The 25,237-nt window shown below is 39.5% G+C and overlaps 1 protein-coding gene across 1 annotated transcript in view; it reads right to left on the reverse strand.

The window, feature by feature from the left end:
* Nucleotides 1-9,563: 9,563 nt before the first annotated feature.
* Nucleotides 9,564-25,237, reverse strand: part of UGCG (UDP-glucose ceramide glucosyltransferase) — a 38,611-nt gene continuing 22,937 nt past the window's right edge. Inside the window, exons 3-9 of the mRNA XM_027615165.2 lie at nt 20,583-20,685; nt 19,775-19,876; nt 18,207-18,319; nt 14,683-14,861; nt 13,580-13,666; nt 12,576-12,765; nt 9,564-12,078 (exon numbers count right to left, since the gene is read on the reverse strand). Of these exons, the coding sequence (XP_027470966.1) occupies nt 11,908-12,078; nt 12,576-12,765; nt 13,580-13,666; nt 14,683-14,861; nt 18,207-18,319; nt 19,775-19,876; nt 20,583-20,685 (945 nt within the window). The 3' untranslated portion in view covers nt 9,564-11,907. The remainder of the gene's footprint in view (nt 12,079-12,575; nt 12,766-13,579; nt 13,667-14,682; nt 14,862-18,206; nt 18,320-19,774; nt 19,877-20,582; nt 20,686-25,237) is intronic.

A 25,237-nucleotide genomic window follows, 5' to 3' on the forward strand; every position in this document is an offset into this window, starting at 1 on the left:
GAGGCATCCTAGTTTGCCATGATTTCAAAGCAAGAGGTTTGGAGATTTTCTTTCCCTCAGTATACATTGACGCTGATGAATAGCTGTCTCTTTGGAGAAGATCAGGAGAAAGAGGCACAGTATTATAAACCTGACATGTTATCATAGAGGCTTTTGTCAGGGATATGCACCCTTCCTTTCATTTAAGGGGCTCAGAGTTTCTGAAATAAATCTGGCCTGTGAATTGAGTGAGGACATGGGGTTTTCTATTGTAGTGGCTCAAGTATGATCTCTTTCCACCAGACTGGGGTTTTTTTTTTGGTTCCAGAAATCAAGTACAACCTTGTAGGAGGCTGCCCATCTGTTTCAGTTCTGGATCTTCTGCTTATTAATTAGATACCGTCAAAGAGACCATTCCGGTTACCACTGTAGTACCTTTGCCATGTGCATTAATCCTAGATATCAAGCCTCTGATGGTTAAATGCAGTGTTTGGCCTTGCTCAAGAGCCCTACCCTGATCCCACCATCCTTCCTGAAATCAGGAAGATATTTTCTACAGCGAGTCCCTCCCACCTGCATCTTTGGCCAAATACCTTTACAAAGATCCTTGCTCTCCCTGAACAAACGTGTTTCTCAATGGTTTGGCGATAGGAGTACATTGTTGATCTTTACTGGGAGATGGACCGAATTACCAATGATCAATGCATTCCCCAATCCCTGTCTTCCTAAATCTATTCCTTCCTTGCCATTATCCCAGAAATTTCTGACTTTCTGGCTTCATTTGGTAGAAACTACCTCTGAGGTAGTTTCCAGCCAGCCAAATGAGCAAAACAATCAGACGTACTCCCAGCTGTTGGAGCTAGTATTTTCATCCAGAATCTCTGGCCAGAATACCATCTCGAAAAATGCAGCCTAATCTTTAGTCACGTCCCTCTCTCTTTGGTCAAGCCCTTAATCTCACACACATTCGCCAGGGTTTTGCTGATAAAAAAATTAGCAAAGATTTAAAAAATTCCTTTTATGTCTTAGCCATCTTCCTGGTTCTGGGCCCCTGGGGACATACTAGGACATAATTCTAGTTATAAAGTCTGGAGATAATCAGAGATGATAAGGGTAGGGGCTGAAGAAACTGCCCCCCCCCCCCCCCCGCAGAGTAACTCCCGGGAGAAGGTCTTTGTGGGACCCCACCGGACAAGAAGGAAGAGAAGCTGCATCTGCCAGCAAGAGGCTCTGTGGGATTCTGGGTACTCTGAAGCACACAAATCCCCCCAAATCAATTCCTGGGGACCTACTTCCTTCTGGTCAATGCCGTAATGTTTGCAATAGACCTGACGAAGCTATGGATTCAGCTAAGGTTTTAATTTAACAAGCTTCAGAATCAAATTTTGAATATTAGGTGGCAGCAGGGAAAGCCAAGCTGTGAGTAGGAGACTTGAACAGGGAAATAAAGTTAATAGCACCAAAAGCCTGTCATATGCAGGAACAAACTGGAGAGTGGTGTCCTTGAGAAGTCAGGTGAGGGTAGGAAGTCAGATGCAGTGGGCTGTCATCCTGACATGGATTTTTCTTAGGTGTCAGCCTCTTGGGACTTTGGGAAGTCAGACCCTCATGAAGGCAGACTTAGGGTCAGTATGGCACAGAAAGGATTCCCATCTGTAGAAAGCGAGCAGGTTGTAAGTGGAACATTCCCACCTGACCTGCACAAAGAGAAAAAAGAAGTTTCTAGCCATGCCGTGGTCCTAAAGGTAGGGATGGTTTCCATAAACAAACAAAATTCCTCTTAGATTAGAGCAACAACTTTCCTTCTGGTCTCTGCCTTCAGGGTCATTAGCACTAAAAACTCTTTTATCTCCATGTAGCAACCAGAGAAATCTAACACACAAAACATTCGATGGCTCCCTACTGCCTTCAGGATAAAGCTTAAATTCTTTGTCTAGGATCTCAAGGCTTAGCATGCTCCTGCCCTGTCGTTCCATCCATCTTCATCTCATGGTCCTCACCTCCATCCCTACCCCTATTCTCAACCCTATTGCTTCCCAATGACCCTGAACTTCATCCGGGACTCTGTCACGGAGCGAGAGAAATGTTCTTTAAAAGCGCACGGCCTTCGGGGCGCCTGGGTGGCTCAGGTGGTTAAGCGTCTGCCTTCGGCTCAGGTCATGATCCCGGGGTCCTGGGATCGCGTCCCGCATCGGGCTTCCCGCTCAGCGGGGAGCCTGCTTCTCCCTCTGCTTCTCTCTCTCTCTCTCTCTCTCTGTCTCTCATGAATATATAAATAAATAAAATCTTTTAAAAAAAGCGCACAGCCTTTTAGGGCGCCTGGGTGGCTCAGTTGGTTAAGCAACTGCCTTCAGCTCAGGTCTGATCCTGGAGTCCCGGGATCGGGTCCCACATCGGGCTCCCTGCTCAGCAGGGAGTCTGCTTCTCCCTCTGACCCTTCCCCCTCTCATGCTCTCTCTCTCATTCTCTCTCAAATAAATAAATAAAATCTTAAAAAAAAAAAGCGCACAGCCTTCTAATGGGGTGGATTCTATCAAAACAAAGACCATAATCACCAGGTTTTTGCTAGTCCTTTTTATTTCTAAGGGAGAAATTGTTCCTTTTGTCCAACTGAGCATCTTGATGGGTTTTGGAGCTGAACGGGTGGGCCTGGAGCTAAGTCTGCAATCTGTAGCTAACCTGCCCTGTGTCAAGAGTAAGACGAAGGTGGCTAGGAACAAAAACAAGGATGGGGAGCTGAGAAGGTAAAGAAAGGACACCACTAGGTGAGAGAGAGAGAGAGACAGGCAGAAAGAGAGAGAGAGAAAGAGAGACTGAGGGGGTACTACTATTACCATCAAGAAATCCTCCGTGGGAGGATGGACAAAGGGCTTTGCGGGTCTGAGGAGCAATCTGAAGTTGTTTGTTGTGCCCTGTGGCATGGCACCTCAGCTCGTGATTTGGTAAACCTCAACAAAGCTTGAAACCATTTTTACTTCTCCATTTTCTTTCACGTCCCTACTCCTAGGTTTGGAGATAAGTTAGAATTTTAGCCAAGGCTACTGAACTTTCCCCTAGAAAAAGTCTTAGCTGATTCAAAAATTTCTCCTTATTCCATGCCACACTAGCGTCATCATTCAGACCAATACTAACACAAGGTTCCTTACATTTTTTTTAAAGATTTTATTTTATTTATTTGCGAGAGTGAGAATGAGAGAGAGCGCGCGCACATGAGAGGGGGAAGGGTCAGAGGGAGAAGCAGACTCCCTGCCGAGCAGGGAGCCCGATGCGGGACTCGATCCCGGGACTCCAGGATCATGACCTGAGCCGAAGGCAGTCGCTTAACCAACTGAGCCACCCAGGCGCCCACAAGTTCCTTATTTACCACAGTTTCCTTGAATTCTTTCAATTCTCCCATGCAGAGATTTCTGATTTATTTTCTTGAGTATTTTCTTGACTAATTTCTTCAGAGAACATGGCTGGTGTACTTTCTGAGGCCCTCTGGGTCCAAAAAAAATGCCTTCTTTTTTTTGCCCTCCTATAATACTGTTTTGACTGGATGTGAGCTTTTCTGATCATAATCCACTACCCCCCACCCCCAGCCTGCAGATATCATTCCTGTGCTTCCCAAGAGCCTCTGGTATTGCTAATAGTCCAATCCTGGCCTCACTCTCTTTCCTTTGTCAGTAACTTGCTCTTTCTGGCTGATGAGGGTGAAGTTCATCCTTGAAGCTCAGAACCTTCACCAGGATGCTTCTTTGTGGGTGTGTCTTTTCAATAAACCCACCTGGGCCCTTTAAATAAAAATCATGTCTTCAGGTTTCTTCTCTCTTCCCCTTTTTCCCAGGCCTCCTACTGTTAGACTACTGAGTCTTCACCCCACTGGTCCTTTACCTTTTGGATCCATGCATTTTCGCATTTAGAATGCTTTGTTTTGTTTTGTTTGGCGCTGGGTTAATTGAGACACCCTCCCACCCCCAAACACTAATTTGGTTTTTAGATGGAATCACTCTATTTCTACGTCGAAATTCTAAATTTAGAAATCTTGCCTTTTAGTTCCATAATTTCATTTGTTATGGTCTAATTCCATATTCTTGAAAGTTCTCGTTATGTTTTCCCACTCATTATGTTTTTTAATTGAATTTCCCCTCTGTTTCTCCCATTAATTCTGCCTCCACTTACCCACATCTTCTGGCCACTTGGTCTCTTTCCTGCAAATGACATGTTCTCTTCAGTTGCAATTTCTTTTGCCTGATAATTTGGCAAGTCAGCTGTGGAATCCCTCCAGTAGTGGTGGGCTGACTGCCACCGTAATATGGGCCAGCCGTAACAGGGACAGGAAGCCTGACATTTCTGTTGAAGCTTTGGGGGTGGGGTCTCCATTCTCAGATGGAAGAAAGCTCAATCTTCTTTCTAGCACCATCAGTGGAACCGCACCAGTATCTCCCAGACAAGATCACAGCAAGGATGTATGGCAGCCAGATTTGGACGCGTGCCTAGATTTCAAGCAACTAACTCCTAGCTGTGTCTGGAGTCTTTATTCTATGGCTGAGTGGTCCTAGCTGGGAGGGACTGAGATCAGAAGGGACTATATAACAGGGGTGCCTGGGTGGCTCAGTCGTTGAGAGTCTGCCTTCAGCTCAGGTCATGATCCCAAGGTCCCGGGATCGAGTCCCGCATCGGGCTCCCTGCTTTGCGAGAAGCCTGCTTCTCCCTCTCCCACTCCCCCTGCTTGTGTTCCCTCTCTCACTGTCTCTCTCTCTGTCAAATAAATAAACAAAATCTTAAAAAAAAAAGTGACTATAACAAGTTGTCATTTTCCCAGAACTCCCTGGGACAGCAGGTGCTGCAACTCAGCAACTTTGGCTCAATGTCTTTAGACACAGCAATGTCCTCTGCCACATATTTCCCCCCTTGGGCTAATCCATGAAAACAAAGTAAAAATTTTAAGTCCGAGCTACCCTGTAACAAAGTTCAAAATTACAGTTTCTAAGAAAAAAATATTTGAAAACTCTCTGTTAACTTTTCAATGTGTTTTCCTCTGCATCTAAGTTCCCACTACCTGGCCTCTTGTTTGCTGTTCTGTATGATCTGCCTTGTAGGTTCCCGAGTGTTGTGGCAACCTCTGGTGATTACACTTGCACGAGACCACTATCTGGTTCCTGATCACCATTCCACCATGTAGCGGAGGAGGTTCCCCCCACACCAAGCAAGGCTCAGGACACCAGCTGGGTGTCCCAGAGTTTAGCTCCATTGTGACACTATCTACTCAGAGATAGCATTAGATCTCACAGGGTAAGGTTTCAGTTCTATAGGACTGTTCCCCAAACTGCCCCCTCCCGCTTCCGAAGCTGGTCCAGGTTGTCACCTGAGCTTCTGATCAACTGGCTATAGATTGGAGTTTCCAACCACCCCGGCCTTGGGTTCCATTATTCTGCCAGAGCAGCTCACAGAACTCAGAGAAACATCTCACTTACTAGATTACCAGTTTACTAAAGGGAATAACTCAGGAATAGCCAGATGGAAAAGATACAGAGGCCATGGCAGGAAGAAAGGCTTGGAGCTTCCATGCTCTCTCCAGGCACGTGGATCTCCCCCAAATCTCCACGTGTTCACCATCCTAGAAGTTCTCTGAGCCTCATCCTTCGGGTTTTCATGGAGGCTTCATTATATAGGTACGATTAATTAAATCATCGGCCATTGGAGGTCGATTCAACTTCCAGGTGCTCTACCTTCCCTGAAAGTTCCAACCCTCCAATCACGTTTGGTTCTCCAGGCCACCAGCCCCAACCCTAGCTGCAGTCGGAGTTACCTCATTAACATAACAAAAGGCCTCTCTTCGTGTAGATTGTAAAGGTTTTAGGAGCTCTGTGCCAGAAAGGGGGGTGAAGATCAAATATATGTTTATTATTTTTTTTTAAAGTAGGTTCCACGCCCAGCACAGAGCCCAACTCGGGGCTCTAACTCACGACCCTGATATCGAGACCTGAGCTGAGACCAAGAGCAGGCGCTCAATCGATTGAGCCACCCAGGTGCCCCTATGTTTCTTATTATAAATCAAAGTATCTCAGCCACTTCACTTAGAGATCAAAAAAAATATGACCTAGGGGCTGAGCCTCAACTTTCCTGCCCACATGGACACCACCTTCATTCCATGGTCCTTGACTTGTGTGAAATGCATCCCCATGGTAATATAGCTCTACTGAAATGTTCCTTGAAGTGTCCCAGAAAGTGCCTGCATCAGAATCTAAGGGAAGCTTATAAAGGTATAGAGTTTTTGGCTTTAGGACATGGGAGTGGAGCACTGCAGTTGGTATTTAAAATAACTCTCATATGAGATGCCTGGGTGGCTCAGTCGGTTAAGTGTCCGCCTTTGGCTCGAATCATGATCCCAGGATCCTGGGATCGAGTCCCACATCAGGCTCCTTGCTCAGCGGGGAGCCTGCTTCTCCCTCTGCCTGCCGCTCCCCCTGTTTGTGATCTCTCTCTCTGACAAATAAATAAAATCTTTAAAAAATAAAATAATTCTTATACTAGTTCAGGAACCATGGAAGCTACAAAGCCATGCGGAAGAAAAGTCCCCTTCAGATGGGCAGGTCTAGAGACCTCAGCCTCCGTGCTAATTGCTGTCAGTGCAGAGAGTCAGGAGAGCACCCAGGAAACTCTCTTTGAATTATACAGAAAATTGTCCTATAAAAGAATAATAGCTGGAAACATTCCAGCCATTCCAGCCAAGGTAAAATTCCTTGAATGTTGCCCATGTCACGGGTGCACCTCATTCCACACAGGTGTGTTGTAATGCTCTGCTGTGAACACCAGGTTCTCGGCCTTCAGATTCTGTGGACATTCTTCTCAGAATGCGGGTCTGTGCAGTGGGGTCTTGCGATTTTCTGCCAGGCCTTGCAGCTCAGGCCATTGGCTCTGACACTCTGACAGTATTATATGGGCTACAATAGCACTATTTAGAATAGTTTAAATAAATCAGATTGATTTTCACCTTGAATGCTAGAATATTTGCTCTGAGCCATCAGGGGCTGAGGGGTCAGTCGCCCTACAAAAGATCATGCAACTCTCTCCATCAGATTGTGAACAATTCTTTCCCTCAAGCCTCGAAGGAAGAAGAACTGCTTTGTCGACTGTGTAACTAAGCTTTCATTTTCACTTAGTGACTTGAGATCCTTATAGTCACACACAAGGTTTTACTGAGAACGTGGCTTTTCAAATGCTGTCCTCCTTTTAATTCTCACACTGACCCTGAGAAGTCCATCACGTCGGTGTCCACTGAGGCACAGAGAATGTGTATAGGAAGCAAATGGTGACGCTGGAAAGTGGACCCAAGCAGGCTGGCTCCACAGACTGCATTCCTATCATGTGATTAGCTATAGGCCTCAGATTAGTGACACAGGCATGCTTATCTTTATTTGTTCATTCATTCAGGAGAATGGACTTTGCATCAGGTCCTAAGCCAGGAGCTTGGGACACCAAGTACATTACTGACCCTACCTGTCCTTGGTATTTCCAATTTGATGATGAACACAAACAACTATAGGACCAATGAAAATAACTAGTATTAGGTACTAGGGCGGACGTGCAGGGTGAGGCTGTGGAGGCAGACACAGGGTCCATAACCCATGCAGGTAAGTCACAGAGGAACTGGCACCTGAGTGGAGTCCCAAGGGCAATGTGGAGGCTGGAGGAATGGAGTTGGAGGAAGTAACAGGCACCGAGGCACAGAGCAGGAAAGAGCAGATGTCAGGGAAACGGCAGGAAGCTTACAGTAAAGTGTTCAATGTGAGTGGATTGGGCAAAACGGCAAGAGGGGAAGTGTCAGCAAGGATGTCACCTAAAATGGCCTTTCTGCCATGAGTAAGTCTTGGGCTTTATCCTGAAGGTAACATCAAGCCATTCAAATGTTTTAAGACTAGGAGTAATGGGGGCCAGGTTTTCTTAAAGGATAGTGGTGGCCTGGGGAGGGATGGCCTTGCCTGCAACTCTGCTCTCAGACCTGAGATGCAAGTTCAATCCACACAGGAGCTGCAAACCTCCTGCCAGACAGCACACGCGGCTAGCAGGAGCCCGAAGAGAATTATGGAAATGCTGTGTGCATCTCTATGGTGCAAATAACCAAAATGGACTTCAAAAGACAGAAAATGTGAACTGATTCGTACCAATGAAATAAACTACAAAAGGTTAGTGAAGTGCCAGGCCCATATAGTTTTATGGATAAATGCTTCCAAACTTTCAAGAACAGATCATTCCTGGCTAAAATAAATCATTCCTGGAGCACAGGGGGGGAAAAAACCCAACTGACTTTGCAGTTAGCATAACCTCCTAAAGCCTAGAAAATATTTCATTAAATACTAGCAAATAAAGTTCAGAAATGAACTTCTATCTGGTGATGTAAATTGTTTATTATGGTTAAGAGACAAGACAGGAATAAGGAAGCAGTAAGACCCTCCCTTAAATAAGATCAGAAATTCCAGTGGTTATAAATCATACATACAAAAATACTCAATTTTGCCAGTCATTTAAAAAAAATCCATATGTTGAGGGGCACCTGGGTGGCTCAGTGGGTTGAGTATCCAACTCTTGATCTCAGGGTTCTGAGTTCAAGCCCTGCACTGGGCTCTGTGCTGGGCGTGGAGCCTACTTTAAAAAAAAAAAAAAAAAAAAAAAAACTCCTTGTTTAAACAATGAGGTACAATATTTTCATCTGTCAATTTTAGAAAGATTCTGAAACTGGCCATTCTGTGTTTGAGCAAGGATACCAAACAACGAGGAGTTTTGCGTGCTTTCTCGAACCATTTCGGCAGCAACAGGTGTCAGAAGACTGGAAGGAAATAATACATAATGGTGGTTTCACGATTTCCTTTATTTATTTAAAAAAATTCAGATATAAGTAACAGACCATAAAATTTGCCTTTTAAAGTATACAATTCAGGGTTTTTTGTATATTCACAAGGTTGTGCAACCATCACTGCTGTTTTACCGCAAAACATTTTCATCATTTCAAATTCTTTCCAGACTCTTCCTCCCCTGGGATCTGCTCTCCAGTTAAAAGTATTCTGCCTTCACAGGCCTGGAAATGCCTCCAGCTTGGGAGGAGCCTGGCCCTGGACAGTGGGGGGCGGGGCGGGGGTCAGGCTTAGCACTCTCCCATCTGGGTCTCCAGCCAGTGGAGCCATTTCTTTCCTTTCCCAGCCACTGGAGTGGTACCATCTAAGAGGCTGAGTCAGGCTGTGAGCCAAGGCGGGAGGCAGGGGCCAAAGGGGCCAAAAAGGGCCAAAGCTTCTCAGGTCTGCCTGCTCAGAACAAGCAGAGCTCAGGCCTCACCCCAGAGTTACTGAACCAGAATCTCTGTGGGCAAGGCCGAGGCATCTGTATTTTTTTTTTTTTAAAGTTCTCTGGGTGGTTCTAACATGCAACCAACGTAGAAAAGCCCAATGTGAAGCCATCTAAGCCTGACTGTAGTGCAGGTAAAAAGGAAGATTTCAAAATTAACACTTGACAGAATTCTCCCAGTAATTCTGATTATGAATGGTGGAACATGTTATTTATAAAAATATAAAATAAAAAAAGGAAAGACAGTAAACAAAAATACATTATTGTTAATGTTTTGATTGTATTCAAATTTTTATTTTGAACAAAAAACTTAATACAATGATTTTAAATAATAAAACGTGGTATATTCTAGACACTTGTTGGTATTTTGTTTTTAATTTGGACTCCTACAGTTCTGTTGTGATGCTTCCTTCAACATTAAATTATTTCTTACCATATTATCACCACTCTAAACTTGCTAAACAAAGAATCACTCTAAGTGAAGCTTCACTTGAAGCTTCACTTTACCACAGAAAACACACACACAGAACAGTCATTTTTTATATTTACAAAACACAAGAAGTCTGTCCAGCCATTTGGATTTGTTGTTACATTGCCCATACTGAGATTAGCAAAAAGCTAACTAATAAGCAAGATTTCACTTCAGCAGTGCAAAAGATGGCATCAACCAAACTTCATTAAACAAACCAACAAATTACAAATTCAGTAAAATTCAACTTGTGTAATAGAGATTTAAAAAAAAAAACACAAAGTGGGTCACAACTAGACTGGTTTTCACTGTGCAACTTTCCTCAGGGAACAATACTACCCATTTCACATAGAAAGGAATATGCATCAAAGCCTTTGTTCATGAAAAAAATGCCCTCCAAACAAATTCGTCATAAGGCGCAAAAAAAAAAAAAAAAAATTTTTTTTTTTTAATGAAGCAGTTTGGCCCGGAGAAAAGCTTATACATAATGTGTATACATAGTATATGCACATTAATAGATACATTACAATTGAAACCAGGTATGTTAGTCATCAGACAATTAAATGAATTGGCTCAGTGTAGTGAAAATGTGTCCATTTTCTGTAAGTATGTAATTATTGCTGATATGCTACACGTTATGCTTTGACACAGAAACTGTAGTAACTTAGAACTTAAAGCTGCCATATTGCCGGCATCAGCCCTGCAGCAGGCGTTCATGTGGACAACATGCCATCCAATCCTGAAGAAAAAGCAAAAATTCCACTACAGAAAAAAAAAAGGCTTATGCACTGTCCCTTACATTTTTGCCTATTTTTTTTTTAAACAAAAACGAGTCCAGTTCACCACAAGTTAAGCACAACCTGACAAGCAAGTTTAGCGGCAGGATGAGGAGCGAAGAGTGAAAGACAGCATGCATTTACAACTAGCGCCGATCTAGTCCATTCTGTCATACAAACTGGAATACAAAAATCCAATTTAAATAAGACTAGACTAACTGTAAGAGTTAAAAAAAAAAAACACATACACAGTAGACTTAGTTTGATACTGATTAATTTTAAGAGGAAAACTCATCTTGTCCCCACTTAATACTCTACTGCAATTTATTTGATGGCTAGAATATTTACTTACTTAAAAAAGATATTAAATACCTGTATCATGAAATTACATTCTTTTTAACAATAAGACATACTGTGTAAGAAAATAGCTCATGTGTGAAATGTGTCTGAAATGCATTTTTCCTCACAACTATCAAAACATCCACTCACACTAAAACAAACCACCCCCCCCCCCGAAAAAAAGTTCAGGAAAGATGGGGTGCGGTCGGGTAAGGAGCAGGGAAGGAAAGGTTTACCAGCACAGTGATTAACAATGGTTCAAGACAGAACCAACAAGAGTTGGTCAAAAGGATGCCTTCAATACATGGCTACAATTAAAAACCCAACTCAACCACTTTTGGTTCATTGCAGTGAGACCAAAAAAAATCTCTCACAGATTCATATAAATACTAGACTCCAGCTCTTTTATTATTATTTTTAAAGTTTTCCCATTTGTTTTTGCAAGGCCTAGCTACCTTATTACAATTTATATTTGCTCTGCAACAACTACAAGAGGTAGGCATAGAGCATGAAAAAGTTTCTTAGTTAGTACCTCACTGTGGGCTGTTCACCACATACCTTTCACTTTAGACATGTAAAGGGATTACTTTCTAGCCTTTCCTAAACCCCAAAACAAAGCTGCTGCCAACCCATGAATGTTCTAAAAGAGTGGTACTCACAAATAAGAAACTTTCTCTACTGAAGGATACTGTCATAGTGTTTGTTGCAGAGCATTTTCATATATATATATATATTCATTTATTTTTAAAAAATAAACAAACAACAACAAAAACCAAACCCAGGTTCCTAGAACCAATTCTCTTGATTCACTACTTCCACAAAATAAAGTGTACCATTTGGCCAAGACTACAGATGTGTTTTTTTTTTCTTCACAGATGCAAGTGCCATGCAAAATAAATTAAAGAACAGATATCAAACATACATGTGATAAAACTACTGAAGGTAGATCTTTAAAAGCATTTATATAAACATAATTTATAATACTTCTCTTTTTTTCCTTTAGGTACAGTCACAAAGCTGTTGTCATACATCTAGAATTTCCTCCGCTGTGCCTCCACAGCGCAATCTGTAGCGACCAGTTCTCCAGCTTATGGTAGGGTCCCATAATGCCGACAAAAAAATGTATATTGTCATCGATTCACGGATGAACCAGGCTACTGCATAATCAAGTTTTGAGAAACACAGTGTGCCACCCTGAGGATTTAAAAAAAACAAAACAAAACTGACTGACCGACTGTTGAACTAGACAGTTAAAAAAATGAAATTCTTCAATTTCACTCTTTTAAATACACCACATAAAAATCAAGCCTGCTTCTTTGTATGATTTAACTGCCATACTATATCTGTTAAAAAGTGTTAATGATGAGTAGAAAAACCATTAAAATCATGGCTATCCTGACCTATTTTAGTTTGAATACTTGATTTTTGGGGGAGCCTTAATAAAAATCATTTTATTACATTATTTTTTGGGGAGCCTTAATAAAAGTCATAGTATAACTACCAACTGAAAGTTGAAAATCAAGTTGAGTTTTGCATCTGCATTCTACCAAGGAAAGTAATGTTTAAACCTGATATTAACCTTCAATGGGAAGCTAAAGAATGGCTCAGATAGATTTCTTCAACCTTTTCTAAATTAAAATAGTTTTAGTTCTACCAAATGACTGCCAACGTTTTCGTGCCTATCCACATACCTGGACACCCCTGAGTTGAATGTAGTCAAATATAAACCAGGCCAGGCAATGACACATGAAAAATACCATAATATCCCATCTGAATACATGGTGGGCTGCCCATCCGATAATTAAACTGGCAACAAAGCACTCTGAAATTGGCTCACAAATTATTGTAGCAGGAAGCATGTTAATTCGCAATTTGGTCCACCTTAAAAAAAAAAAAAAAGACTTTCTCTAAACAACAGCTTGGTTACAAGACTAATCAATTTTCCCCCATATGATCAGCTCTTTACCCTGTAATATAAAGGCCCTCCTCTTTAAAGAGTATTTAATGAATTTCTTTTCTATTTTTATTTAGTATATAAAAAAGCCTATAAATTCATTTGTATGGATTATAAAAGTCAAAATATAGATCAGCATATTAAAGAAATCAAATTCTCAACATCTTTTTAATTTTTTTTTTTTTAAGATTTTATTTATTTGACAGAAAGAGACAAAGCAAGAGAAGGAACATAAGCAGGGGAAGAGGAGGAGAAGCAGGCTTCCCGCGGAGCAAGGAACCCAACGTGGGGCTCCATCCCAGGACCCTGGAATCACAACTTGAGCCGAAGGCAGACGCTTAACCGACTAAGCCACCCAGGCGTCCCTCTTTTTTTTTAATTTTTTATTTAAATTCAACTTAGTTAACATATACTGTATTACTGGTTTCAGAAGTAGAATTTAGTGATTCATCAGTTACATATAACACCCAGTGCTTATTAGTCCCTCCTTAATGTCACCCAGTTAGCCCACCCCCCACCCACCTCAACATCTCTTTATTGAATGCTTTCAGGGTTATACAGCAAAGAAAATATATTTAGACAATAAGTTTATTTTAATAATGATGTTAAACTCTCTTTTCTGAAACTAAGCAAAATTTGACTTTTAGATATTTTAAATACCAAGTTAGATCATGTAAAAATTATTCCCCCCACCCTTTTTCTTTTAACCAAGTATAAAAAGAAAAAAAACAGCTGATTTACCTGATCATTCTGGACTGAAACTGGGAAATTGAGTAAGAGCCAGAGTTTTGCATTGCAACCTGAGTGGACATCGCAAACCTCCAGCCTCTGAAAATTAAGACAATTATAAAATGTACTAAGATGATGATGAACACATGCAGGCATGATTGACTATGCATTTACTCATCACTATAAAGAGGAAGCAACCATTGGTGTTCAGGGGGAGCCTAGTTCTCAGGATTAGCACCCTACTTGGGGTGTATCATACTTATGGATGTTTTAGCAATTACACAGGCCCATGACAGTACCATGTACAGCCTAAGGAACTACAACCCCTCCGTTTACAGTTGAAAAAATACAGACATTCTGAAAGTACTAAGTGGAGTGGGTTCTGTATTTCATAGTTTAGTCCCTGATCACTTACTCAACAAAACCAAAACCAAAAAACCACTAGCTCAAATGGGGGAGGGGATATCCACATGTTGTAGATATTCAACAAGAAATGCAAACAAAAAGTAGCATTATGTATCTCATGGGAAACACTATGAAACTATGAGCCACATGAATAACATCATGAAAGAATTTTAAAAGCATCCCTCAATTTTTAAAATCTTTAGTAAATTATCACACAAGGCAATGAAAACCCCTTTAAAAGCAAACAAGTATTTTGTGACAGAGAAATGTTATTAAGTCATTCTGTGAATCGTTAGGTGGCTTCATAGCAAAGCACCAAATAATCTACAGAGAAATTCCAAAATGCGAAATCATATTCTTTAAATTTTCACCTGCTGGCTTATGACTGCACTAATATTTTTAATTCTTCTAAAACACATAGAAATTTACATCTATAATAATGTAAATTTATAATCACAGAGAAGCTTCCTTTTAATGTCAAACCACATTAAAGAATGTAAAAGAATCAGGACATTTATTTTCTTCACTTATTTCTTTCATAACATATCTATGAATAATAGGAATTACTTTGTAAAATATTAACCTATTCTGTACTCACTAGCAAGAAATAAAATAAAATAGCCCCAAACCCATGGGTTTAAAAAATACAATAAACCAACAGAAGTCAGGTACTAAAAATACTATAGCCTGATGTAATTTAGTTTGCTTACCGGTCAGCTATGGCTTTGGCCATAAAGTAATCTTCAGCAATGTATTGAGCAAAAGCTATCAGCCCTCCTGCTTGATCTAACACATCCTTTCTCATTAAACAAGACATTCCCGTCACACATTTGAAACCAGTTACATTGGCAGAGATATATGACCTTGGATGAGAAGTTCCAAAATATACCTGCCAAAACAAAAGCAAGAACGTTTATGTATAATTAGAATGTTATGTTAAAAGTATGGTATTTATAAACATTTTTTTCCCTAATGAACTTCCTTTAAGTATGACTATCTTATTATTCTTAATTACCTGAATAAAAGTTACTACAAAATAATGTTTACATGTAGCAGGCAATCAGTAATTTCTTATTTGATTGACTATTTTTTTTCAAGACTTAATTTATTTTAGAGAGAGAGAAAGAGAGAGAGAGCACGTGAGCAGGGGGCAGGGGCAGAGGGAGAGAGACTCTCAAGCGGACTTTGCACTGAGCGAGGAGCCCAATGTGCGGCTCAATCCCACGACCATGAGATCACGACCTGAGCCGAAACCAAGAGTCAGACGCTCAACCAACTGTGCCACCCAGGTGTCCCTAGATTGACTATTCTTTTTTTTTTTCCCCAGCTTTGTTTTCTGTTTATTTTCTTGTTTTGGAAATTGTTCTTTAGTTTGCTGGAAAGCAATCCTGTTTATAAACAGTAGAACCAGTGTTGGAATTATGATTTTCTTTAAAACTATAACATATGATCTTAGGTGAACTTTTTTAAAAAATTTTTTATTGTTATGTTAATCACCATATATCATTAGTTTTTGATGTAGTGTTCCATGATTCATTGTTTGTGCATAACACCCAGTGCTCCACGTAGAACGTGCCCTCTTTAATACCCATCACCAGGCTAACCCATCCCCACACACCCCCTAGATTGACTATTCTTGTTACCACTATTACAAAGAAAATTATACTTCTAGGAAAACAAAGTGTATTCTACTCTCAGATAAATATTTTGTTCCATAAAGCTGCAAGATTCAAAGATTTATCCAAATAAAACATAACTGGGATATAAAATAAGTCAGGTAAAAATATCACTCACTGACATGTCAAATATTAACAAATATTTTATATAGCCTACTATTAAATGTTCGTGTAATGACACATACCCACACCTACATATACAAGTGTATGTACGTGAATATGTGTACTCACACATGCATACATACATACAAACACCACCTATAGGTATATCAACCTACAGGACAATCCTATTTTAATCCCTTTCATAGCTAGCTGCTTCCTGCCCCTGTCACTGAGCTTTTTCCCAATTTCCCCAAGGTTATTTTTCAATGTATTTTTCATAAACAGGGTAGATACTAAAATTCTGTCTCCCATTTTACTCCCCCTTTCCCTAGATACGCTTTGAAGTCATGAGCTATGGAAGTTGCTAAATTAGTGGTAGAATAAAATGGTCATCACCCTAATTATTAGACATAAAACATTATTATTTACATCTGAGATATGCTGCCTTTCTCAGTTAGCTTGAGAGGAGAACGGTGATTTTTCTCAATGGCAGGAGTTATGCACACAGCGTGGAACAAGAGAATTATCAGGGGTGATGAAGAAGATGATTCTTGCTACCTACCCTATGTCCAGACTGCAGGGAAGCTTTGGTGTTTGTGGGACTGAACTGAACCAAATATGTAAGACCAGAAGCACACATCTTAATTCCTTAAGCAGTTATTATGTGGGGCTTTAAGAATGAGGTGGAAATAGGGACTATGTCAACGGCTCCCAGGATTTCTTTACAGACTGGAACAATCCCTCCTTTTCCATTCACTCTAAGTATGGCAAAAGGGGCCTTTAAGGATTAAATTTAACCTGAGGGACTGACCGTGATCTAGGAGGTGTTTACCACTGCCATATACATCAACTTGGGTATTTCTAAAACAAAAATACAATGTGGCATATCAGAATAAAAAGTATTTTATTTTAAAGTAGCAGCTCAGAGTTTCTCTTAATAAACAAAAACTCTAGTATTTAAAGATTTTAACAATTTCTTGCAATAGGACAAATATATTCATAGGCAATATTAAGAGCTCATGGCTCAAATTGCCAAAGGTTAAATTCCACTCACAATGTACCTTTACCCCCTTAGATCTGCGGTAATCACAAGACCGAAATACAAAATAATCTAAGTGCAGATATGCTTAAAAGCAAGTTGATATTTAAAAGGCTACACCCGTATGTCCTTCCCTGATGACATTAAGGCAAGTTTTTCTTCCCAAATGTGTACAGCACAGGAATGGTTAAATCAGGTACAGAACATACATGATAGACTGTGACACAGCCAATAAAAATCACTTTTCTAAAAAGTTATTAATGATATGGAGAAAAGCTAATGAAGTGACAAAAGTCAACTTATTTTTAAAAAGCACATAGAAAAAAACAGAAACTTCCTCTAATAGGTAGGGTTATGGGTTTTTTATTTTTTGCTTCTTTCATTTTTCCAAAATTTATAGTTCACATTTCTGTTATAGGGTGAAGAGAAAAGAAAAAAAAAAAAAAAGGAAAACCCAAAATAAGTTTCTCAGGTTAACTTTTAGAAATCTGTTTCTAAAGGAAATCAAACAGGGGTGCCTGGATGGCTCAGTCGGTTAAGCGCCTGTCTTTGGTTCAGATCATGACCTCGGGGTCCTGGGATCAAGGGTTTCCCCCCTGTCAGGCTTTCCTGCTCAGCAGGGAGTCTGCTTCTCCCTCTTTCTCTCCCTCTGCGCTCCGCCCCCCCGCCAAGCTCCAGAACGCTCTCTCTCTCCTCTCAAATTTAAAAAAAAAAAATCTTTAAAAAAAGTAGGACATCAAATGGATTTTATAATGATTTGTATGAATAATTTTCCCTTTTTTGTATATTTAAAATACCCGGGGGATGCCTGGGTGGCTCACTTGGTTGAGCATCTGCCTTCGGCTCAGGTCATGATCCCAGCGTCCTGGGATCGAGTCCCACATCAGGCTCCCTGCTCAGCGGGCAGCCTGTTTCTTCCTCTGCCTGCCAATCCCCCTGCTTGTGCACTCTCTCTCTCTCTCTGACAAATAAAATCTTTAAAAACTAAAATGTTCTGTGATATTTAAAAAAGGTTCTTTTCAGACTGGATCTCTGAAGGAATTATATGCCATGTGCTTTTATGTAAATCAGTAGTCTAGAACCTAACTCTAGAACTGAGAACAAGAGCCATAAGGAGAAAGAATACACTCTGTTCAGCTGGTGATGAGACCACAAGAGGTTTCCTGTGCACATTCCTTCTCTGCCAGAGGGCAGTTAAGTTCAGCTGTGAGTGATTCCAGGGGCCCAAAAATGTCTTCACTAATAAAACAACTATTCTCATCTTGAGGATGTCAGTACCTAGCAGGTTAAAATAGACTTAATCACAGTTAACTGTGGGTAGCTAGCTCACCCCAACTCTCAGACTTAAACTAGTCTCAGGTTTCTGGTAGATGAGGGATGTGACAATAGGAATATTACATATGACCACCATACTTACCTGTTCTAATGTGGCGGCAAAGCCCTGTCTGTCTGCTACATAAGGCAGACCATGAACCAGGCCTACTTTCTCTGTCATTTGGTTAACCATGTCAGTGAGTGTGTCTGGAATTACTACAATAAAAAAAAAACAAAAAGGTGGCAAGGGAGAGAGAGAAAAAAAATTATTTTTAGTAAAGTGTCCACTAATGTGAAACGTATTTTGTGAGCTATTATCCTTTTTTTTATATTTGGATCTAACAGAATCATTCTCAATCACTTTTCTAAGTAGAATACACATCTCAAAAAAGACATAATACATGATAAGCTAATTTACATGATACATTTTCAGGCTAATATATACCTAACGTGTACCAGAGACAGGATGTACCTTGAAAATGTTACTCTCCCTGTTTCAGAACCTCCAAACTGAACTAGAGACAATGTGTTCTAACAGAAAAGGTACAGGAGCAGAGCTCTAAAGGACCTCGGTCCTTATGTTGGTTCCCGCATTCTCTAACCATAGGAAATGAGCCTCCGCTTTCTTACAGGGTATCCTATCTCCTAAAACCGCTAATGTGAACTGAATGGGATGATACTTGACAGAGATGTGTACATGTTATGAAAACGTAACAAATATATGAGAGAAAAACAACTGAACATAGCAAACACGAAGAATGAACATAATCTCTGACCACGAACTGAGAAATCTGTAATGATTCTAATTAGGCATGCCACACTTCTATTAGTTTCAAATCTGCATTTTAAGCTAATAAAAAAATTTAAATCATTATCCCCTCTTCAAATAGCAAACATCTCCTATCTTTTTACATGACTTTATTTTTATTTCCTTCAAGTCTTATGAACGAAATCTACTCTATGAAGTGTACTTGGACCTTAAATACAGTGGTTCTCAACTGCTGCCCTGCAGGGGACATTTTGCAATGTCTAGAGACAGTTTTTGGTTGTCACAACCAAGAGGTGTTACTGGCATTCAGTGTGTAGAGGACCGGGATACTCGCTGATCATCCCACGGGGCGGCCTTGGCAACAAAGAGCTATCCAGCCCAAAATGCCAAGGTCGAGAAACTTGTGGTAATTAGATATAAATATCTGAAAATGCAAAACTGCAAATTATAATTTCAGTATATAAATGCCTTCCTACTAAAATAAGCCATGTATGTATTTTGGTAATAGATTCACCTATTAATTTTTGTGAACTATATTTTGTGTGAGATAGTATGTTATTAGTGCCACAGACTACAGTAAAAGATAAGGGTTACATAAACAAGGGAAAATTTACAACTATGAAAAATCTTGTAGAAGAGGCTATAAAATGGACGACGACTTTTTCTTAATAGCTGGAATTTTCTCTTTTAAAGCAAAAATATTTTTATACATGTAACATTCTAGGTTAGCATTACAAAATTCCAAATCTTGGTAAGTATAACTTGACATTTTACCATGAAATAAGATGAAATAAATTACTTTGTTAGGCAAATAAAAAGGATTGATAAATATATTTTCAGACTGCTTTTGGCATTTTACCATCAAATGGACAGTTGTGTGAAATAAATAAAAAGCAGCTCACCTCTTATTCCACTATCACAAATCCATATCAGATCATACTTTGCAACTTCATATCCTGGCATTAAATTATTAATTTTAGGATTAATGCCAACTTTTTTGCCACCTAAAAATATAAAGGTGCAACAGTGAAAAAGATTCATGCAATATTGAAAATATTTTCTATCATACAGATATAGGGTAGGGAGAAGTGAAAAGTACTTTTATACATAATAATTTAAACAAACATACTTTATCGTTATGCTTTACATTCCTTATTATTCATAACATATTTAGAAAGAAATTGTTCATTCTCAAAGAGAATTAGTTTCTTTGAAAACGTATTATTTTCAGTTTTTTAATTCTTAAATGCATCAGTAGTATGAATCAATGTTTAATGGCAAATCTCTCTCTACAAGTCTTCAGAATAAGCCTATAGGCTTTCAAAAAACATTTTTTTAAAAATATATATATTCTTTTTGCAATATCATAAAAGTAAATTCTATCGATCACTCCCAATTACAGCAATATAGAAAACCCCCAGATTGAAAATATTAAAGAAACAAAAAAACAGACTCTCATGTCTGATTGAGAAAACAGGGTAACTGGGGAGGAGTAGGGGTTTTTTGTTGTTATTTTGTTAATCCCAGATATGAAAAAAACCTGTGTTTTTAGTACTTAAGTTTTCTCAAAAGGATATAAACATATCCTATCACTATTCCAACATGCATAAAGCAAACTTGCTAATAACTTCACTCTAGTTTAATACAAAGATTGCTCATACTTAATATTATTAAAGCAAAGGGTTATTGCAGAAGTAAGTTGTTACCTACCAATAAACAATCTAGCATCAACATTTGGATATTTTCCAAGAAGCTTCTTACATACATCAATGGCTGGATCATCATGATCTTGTACACAAAGGAGGACTTCATACTAGTCAAAGAACACATTTTATGTAAATTAATCTCTTACAAAAATAAGCACATTATTAGTATTTGCTGACTGATAAAAAGGCGTTAGGAAAAACAAGCAATTGTACACACACAGTTTAAAAGTTAAGAGAGTACTCATAATGGATGCAAACACTTATGATATCAAGTGTTGCTTTAATCGAGATCAGCTTCTCCCCGAACAGGGGCTTATTTGCAAGCAGAAGAGATAATGAAGGGCCTGGCAGCCCTCACAGCTGAGGGCCATTCCCAGATAGGCATGACCTGGTAATTAAACTGGATCTCAAGCTTCTCCATGGCTCCGAAGCTTTACCAAATACTCACAAGGTGCCCAGCAGTGTAAACGCAACATAGAAAGCAAAATAAACACACCCTCTGTTCTCTAGAAGCTTGGTCTCTGAATTTATCATTTCATGAAGGTGCTATCAATTACGTATCAACTCCCCTTATGATCAATTTAAAGGGCTTTCCCAAACTCTTCGCATGGAAAGGACAAAGGGAGTTTAGATTTTTGCTGTACAGTAATTTCTGAAATAAAATAGAATTTGACTAAAAACCTATCATCCTGAAAAGCACGGTTAGCCTTTTAACAATGAAAATACCCAGGGTTCTGTTTTGCTCAGTAGGTTAGGGAGTCATCTCTTTGCCCTTGACTGGTTTGGTCCGTTACCCTGAGGTATGTATTTAAAGAAGAGACTACTGGGGGCGCCTGGGTGGCTCGGTCGTTAAGCGTCTGCCTTCGGCTCAGGTCATGATCCCGGGGGTCCTGGGATCGAGCCCCACATCAGGTTCCCTGCTCAGCGGGAAGCCTGTTTCTCCCTCTCCCACTCCGCCTGCTTGTGTTCCCTCTGTCAAATAAATAAATAAAATCTTTAAAAAAAAGAGAGAAGAGAATACTGGGCCCCACTCTTACTTCTGAATTAGAACTCGACTCGGGGTGATTCTGACATGTAACCAGGTTTATAAAATCTTGAGCTAAACTTTAAGTTACCATTTAGTAAACTACTAAATTTTTAAAAAGTATCTGCTTTCACATACAAAGATGCTACTTCAATATTTTATGGGGTAAGTATTCTAAGTAGTAATTTTTTTTCCCAGAAGTGCTGCTAGATTCATGCTGACTCCGCGACAAATTTCCTACCAATCTTTTTCTAAAATGGGGTTGGCATTTTTAAGCAAAGGAGGGAGGTTAATTATGTCCACGAAAAAGATAACAAATCTGTGGGTCCTAAAAAATAAAAAGAACTAAGGACATAACTTTTTAAGTGTCTAACATACAGGGACTAGCCCAGGTAAAGGGGAAACTCAGCAAAAACTGGCAATATGGAAATTGGTGGCTGAGTATGAAAAGGGGCCAGGACTAAGGTCAAAGAAGGAGGTAATACGATTTTTTAAGTGCAAAAAAAAATGTTTTCTCAATAATTAAGTAGAGGGGTAAACAATGTATACTTCCCTCATACTTTCTACCTATTATTATTATACATTCTATCAACTATCTACCTTTAATGATGACTGACCAAAATTGCCACTCAGGAGGTATCAAAACCAACTTTACAACTACCCAGTCTTCAGGGATGGGAAGGAACCACTCTGGCCCATACCCTTGATTTTCCCAAAGGGCTGACTCTTAAGTCCTATAAAGCATCAGTCATCCTCACAACCTGACTCTAAAAACAATGTTTGGCTGAATCAGCCAAAAGGCATTGACCTTAATAATGAAGATCAGAAAGATCAGAAAGATCTTCATTATTAAGATCTTCCAAAGGGTAAAAGTAACAATTGGCTTCCCTACTAGAGCAAGCTGTTCAGCCAGGCTTGCGGTAAAGATTTCCTTGTTTTTCCAAACACCACACGGTTTCTTGAATGCTTTTATAATTTATGCTGTTTTGCAGGCATGACCGAATACAGTGAAAGGAATATTCATAAGTGATATAATTCCATAAAATATAATCAAAAAGCTTTGTAAAATATATGTTCTAGAAATGATTTCAAAGGAGGCAGAGTTTACCTTTCTTCAAACGCAAGGTTTAAAATTTTTATTTTAGGGGCACCTGGGTGGCTCAGTCAGTTGTGTTCAACTCTTGATTTCGGCTCAGGTCATGCTCCCAGGGTCCTAAGAGCTGGAGTTCCATATGGGGCTCCCTGCTCAGCAGGGAGTCCACTTGAGATTTTCTCTCCCTCTGCCTCTCCTCCCACTTGTACTCTCTAAAATAAGTACTTAAAAAATTAAAGTTTTTATTTTTGATTATACCTCTTAAACTTAATTTTAAACAAAAATCAAAAACCTCCTGATTAGCCAGGGTGCAAATAAAACTCTATTCACATTATCTAAAAAATGTTCAGACTCTTATTAAAAAACACATAACTGGGGCGCCTGGGTGGCTCAGTTGGTTAAGCGACTGCCTTTGGCTCAGGTCATGATCCTGGAGTCCCGGAATCGAGTCCCACATCGGGCTCCCTGCTCAGCAGGGAGTCTGCTTCTCCCTCTGACCCTCTCCCCTCCTATGCTCTCTATGTCATTCTCTCTCTCAAATAAATAAATTAAAATCTTTAAAAAAAACCACATAACTTTTGCTTGTTTCTGATATTGAAAATGAAACTCATACCAAATAGGAGGTAAGCATTTCAAGTATTTTCTACAGTATGAGATTTTAACCAGGAGTTCATTTTTCAGCTATGATAATCACCTGTGTCTTCAGTTTGATCAAACATTTTATTTGCTAGGAATCTCTGTATTAGAATCGTTAAGTCACTCCAACTACCCTGCAACTGGCAAAACACAACATTATCAAATTGGTTAAAGGCTTTCTTAGTTAATACCAAAAAAAAAAATTTCTGAAATGTTTTTTAAAGACTGTGTTTGTTTACTTATTTAGACAGAGAGTGCCTGAGTTGGCAGGGGGGGGTGGGCACAGGAACAGAGGGAGAGGGACAAGCAGACTCTGTGCAGAGCCCAATGTGGGCTGAATCTCACGACCCTGAGATCATGACCTGAGCTGAAATCAAGACACGGGGGCTTAACTGACTGAGCCACCCAGGTGCCCCTGGATATTTTTATATTATCTAAAGGATCGGGCATAAGTATGTATCTTCAAAAACATAAAGTTTATTTAAAAATATTTCAAGATAACATTTACTTTATAAATCTGAAAGGGCTATAACAGTGAATTCCATTATAAATCAGTGTATTATGAATACATAAAGTCTAGAAATAAACCCCAGAGTAGTTTAGATAAGAAGGTTAGTGTTCCACAACTCTTTGGTAAGGTTACTATACAAATAGCTAAACTGGCTAATTTTCCCTTTTCCCTTTCAAACAGTGCAATGACTAAAAAGGCTGAGAACAAGAGAGGTGTAGGAAATCCACAAACTGGGATTCAGCCCTTTGATATTTAAGAACTGAATATCTGAAACAGCAATAATCATGAATGCTACTTTTCAATTTTTACAAATAAACTCAGATGCATACATAATATTAGGTTTAGGTATATAAATAACATTAGAAAAACCTCACTGATAAACTTTGCACTATAGCAAACAAGATAAAACATCCTTTAAAAGAGAAAACTGTTTTAATGATATTAATCATATTGCATATCAAGTAGAAATATCTTGAATTGTTCTATAAATAACTACACATTTTTACAGAAAAATTTTATGATGATATTTGGATCACAGAATATGAATTTTCTATAATAGAACCGATTTAAACCCCAAATGCCTAGAACATTCTCTGGCATGGAGTGATTAATACACTTATTAAGTTAATGCATTTGTCCTTAGGATAACTTTTGAGTGAAAGAAAGATGCCAGGAAGGAAATGTTTCATAAGAACACAGCTCTGAATTCAAAGTCTGGACAAGTAATATTACGTACTTCTCTATTTTCAAGTAATTGTCTATACAGTTTTCCAAATTTACTTGGCAAATTCCTATCTTGCAGATTCACCACATATATTGTGCTTGGTCTTTTGATAACGGATTCGATTTTCTGTCTTCTCTAATTTGTTTAGATCCTGTTAAGGGTAACTACACTACCAGCAAGAAAGAGTCCAAACATGGCACCGGACTTGTAACATTTTAAACCAATTCTGTATTTGCAAAAAACCCACCATTATTACCACAGCCTCACTCTGGTAATAACTCTGATCATTTAATTTAAAAACTCTTCATATGGCCAGAATTTACTAACATAAAGCTGTCAAGCCATTTGAGACAGATGGCTGCATCTTCCCTCTGCGGCTAAATCTCTCCCTCAAACGCCATCTATGCTGACATCAAGCTGAGTGCTCAATATTGCAGAAAATGAACTGTATGGCTTTTTCATTATGTTTTTCTTCCCCCAAGGAATAAATATCAAAATAAGTGGAGGGGCGCCTGGGTGGCTCAGTCAGTTGGGCGGCTGCCTTTGGCTCTGGTTGAGATCCCGGCATCCTGGGATCGAGTCCTGTGTGGGGCTCCTTGCTCAGTGGGGAGTCTGCTTCTCCTTCATCCCTCTGCTGCTGCCCCCCCTGCTTGTGCTCAACGCTCTCTCTC

This window comes from Zalophus californianus, chromosome 13 (genome assembly GCF_009762305.2).
Source record: "Zalophus californianus isolate mZalCal1 chromosome 13, mZalCal1.pri.v2, whole genome shotgun sequence".
Lineage (NCBI taxonomy): Eukaryota > Metazoa > Chordata > Mammalia > Carnivora > Otariidae > Zalophus > Zalophus californianus.